General features: G+C 33.6%; 1 protein-coding gene across 1 annotated transcript; it reads left to right on the plus strand.

The window, feature by feature from the left end:
• The first annotated feature begins 1,053 nt into the window (after positions 1–1,053).
• On the plus strand, positions 1,054–2,565 carry LOC109021847 (rho GDP-dissociation inhibitor 1-like). The gene is made up of 5 exons (XM_019004579.2): positions 1,054–1,375; positions 1,530–1,596; positions 1,732–1,950; positions 2,048–2,172; positions 2,303–2,565. The coding sequence occupies exons 1-5, from the start codon at positions 1,112–1,114 to the stop codon at positions 2,381–2,383; spliced, it is 756 nt and encodes a 251-aa protein (XP_018860124.2). The 5' UTR covers positions 1,054–1,111; the 3' UTR covers positions 2,384–2,565.
• The last annotated feature ends 857 nt before the right edge of the window (positions 2,566–3,422 follow it).

The raw sequence follows: 3,422 nt of genomic DNA on the forward strand, positions 1-3,422 counted from the left end.
GGTTAGATGGAGATATATATATAATATTATTAATTTATAAAATATTAACAAGTATTAATAATATATTTAAAAATTTATATTGTTAATTGTACAATTATTATATATAAAATATATTTTTTTATTTTATTTTTCATTCGGTCCGGTCTGGTCAGGAAAAACCCTAGACTGTGGACCAGACCAAAATTTTTCGATCCTCTAAAATGTGGACCAGACCAAGACCTGTCTAAGTCTCGGTCCGGTCCGATCCGGACCGAAACGGTTAGTCCGTTTGGTCCGACCAGACCGTTTATTACCCCTAACAAAAGTCATAATATTTTCATTGAGCTAATTATTAAAATTGCTCATTAACCACGTATATATTAAATTACGTGACTGCATACATAAAGTTTTTATTTTTTAAATGAAAAACTATTTCTCATCGGTTACATTTTATGAAAATTAAACACCCTCGCATATCTTATAAAAAAATTATAAGTATAATGTATAAGAGTGAATAATAACTTATGCATATTATTTTTTTTAAAATTAGACACGAAACGAAATAAGATGACTGAAAAAAAATAAAAGTAAAAATAAAAAGGAAAATGATTTATGTACAACACATTTTACAACACATTGTACAACAATGTGTTAAATGAGGGGCATTATTGTAAAATCATCTTATAAAAATAAGATGATTTTACAATAATGCCCCTCATTTAACATATTGTTGTACAATGTGTTGTAAAATGTGTTGTAGGTGTATCACTACTCAAATAAAAATAGTTTGCTCAGATAAATTGGAATGGAACACCTGACAGTTGAGGAATAATATTTCTCTCTCACCTGTTCCAACTGACTCCAACCACGTCCTTCATGAGTTTCTTTCCGGGTTTTACAAATCCAACGTCAAACCTTAATTCCAACCCAAGCAGCGAACCTCTAGCTCTTCTTCAACATACAGATAAAAAAAGAAACACCCAAGTTTAGTAAAGGACCTATCTAAATTTAGCACAAAGTTGGAAGGGCCACAAACCAACTTTCAACAGAGCTTCCTTCCTTCTACTTCTCCTTCTTCTTCTCCAATCCTTCCACATTTTCTTTTGGGGCCGGTTTCTTTTCTTTGAGGACAATGTCGGCCGCTGTAGGAGCTATGTCGACAACCAAGGACGTCAAATTCAATTGTCAAATGGAGGAAGAAGAGCTCAAAAATAACAAGAACAACAATGTTGGTGGTGAACCAGGAAAGCTCCCGCACAGTGATGATGGTCATGCAGATAATGGCATTAATGATGGTGATGAACTAGAGGAAGAGAATGACGCCCAGATGAAATCTGAGAAGGAGTTGGATCTTGGACCCCAAGTTTCTCTTAAGGAACAGCTTGAGAAAGATAAGGTACTACGATTTTCATTTTTCATTTTCATTTAATGAATGCCTCTCTCTTTTACTTTTGCATTTGATTGAACAAGACTTTGTTAATCTGACATATACATATATATTGGGTACTTTTTTTGTGCAGTTTTACTAATTTTATGTTTGTTTTGCGAAGGATGATGAGAGTTTGAGGAAATGGAAGGAACAACTTCTTGGAAGTGTTGATCTGTCATCTGTTGGAGGTACCTCTCTCTCTCTCAAATGGAATTTTCTTGGCACAAGAGAAAAACTAAACTCCCAGCTTAATCCTTACGTTTTTAATACAAACACATGCATATATAGCATTTACCTATACGTTGTGTCGTTGAAAAAAGCAGAGACTAAAGAACCAGAAGTGAAGATACAAAGCCTGACAATAATATGCCCGGACCGACCAGATGTGATTTTGCCAATTCCATCAACAAACAATACTAAAAAAAGCCTCTTCACCCTCAAGGAAGGAAGCCAGTACCGCCTCAAATTTACCTTCACCGTCTCCAACAACATCGTCTCTGGCCTCCAGTACGCCAACGTTGTCTGGAAGACCGGTGTCAAAGGTATAAATATAATTATAAGCACCCTTTAATTCATTGACATGATTTATATATACCCATTTCGCATTTCTGTTACTACTGATCGAAATTCTTTTGATAGTGGACAATTCAAAGAAGATGATGGGAACTTTTAGTCCTCAGAAACAGCCTTACGCATGTGAAATGGAAGACGAAATTACCCCTTCGGGAATGCTTGCCAGAGGCTCGTATCAGGCAAGAACCAAGGTACGTACGTAAGCATGTTGACATGACAGAAAACAAGCTCATTTTAGCATTAATTAAATAAAAAACAGTATATATAAAGAATTCTGCATTTATTTAATTAGCTTGTTTGGTTGTTTTTTTCTGGTCTCAGTTCCTAGATGATGATGGAAAATGCTACTTGGACGTGAGTTACTGCTTCGACATTCAAAAGAATTGGACAAAACCCTTTTGAGGTTCCCAATATTATATCATTCGCATTGGCTTAATTGGTACCAGTGCTTCTAGCTATGGTTATAAAGAGAGAGTACTCTTCCTCCGGCATCATGTTTAAATTCTACTTTTATCTTGTTTTACAAACGACAAGGTTGCAATACATTTTTTATTCAATTAAGTACAGCACCACTGTTCATGGTATTCTTAGTTTTTTTTTTTTAAAAAATGATATAATGACAACCATATCACGTACAATTGGTTTGTATTAAATAATTATTTTTTTCTTGTACTCTAGATTGTAATTGCTAGGACAATCATTTTGAATTAAAGTAAAAAGAAATAACATTTTAATATGAAGTGATAGAAAAATTATACAAGAAAATATCTATTCATTATCTTAACTCCCATCATCCTCTCATCATCTCATAATGTGACATTTGATGATAGGTTTACAAGTAAAATATAATAAATAATTTTCAATTACCTAATGTCACATCATAGTATGATGGAAGGATGACAAAAATTAAGATAATGAGTAGCATTACTCATTATAGAATAGTTGGTGGTGTATATAAAATTGTCTTCTTTCTTTCTTTCTTTCTTTCATTTTTTTTTGGTTCCGTCCCATGATGTCTCAAACCCAGATAGTTCAAAGTGAATGGATGAGATAAAAATGGACGTACACATTGGATGAAGCATACGGAATCCAATAAATGTATACATCTAGCTTAGACTATGGAATAATATTATATATAATCTAGGGATGTATAAGTCCCACACATTTTTTGTTTGAAAAAAATAAGGTTCATTCTTAAGAAAATCATTTTTTGACGTGATTTTTAGATTTGTCAATTTTTTTAATGAAAATGTGTGAAGTTTCAAATCACTCCGCTACCCAAACATAACCTTAGTGTATCTACTGTCTCAGATGCCTCAGAGCACAATCCTCTAGTAGCCACCTCCTACCAATCACTCAGCCATAGTCAATCATGCATCTCTGCATAGTATGGCAACCATCATCAATGAAGAATTATATTCATCAGTCATCATCTTCACAC

The sequence above is a fragment of the Juglans regia genome, chromosome 12 (genome assembly GCF_001411555.2).
Source record: "Juglans regia cultivar Chandler chromosome 12, Walnut 2.0, whole genome shotgun sequence".
In the NCBI taxonomy this organism is placed as follows: domain Eukaryota; kingdom Viridiplantae; phylum Streptophyta; class Magnoliopsida; order Fagales; family Juglandaceae; genus Juglans; species Juglans regia.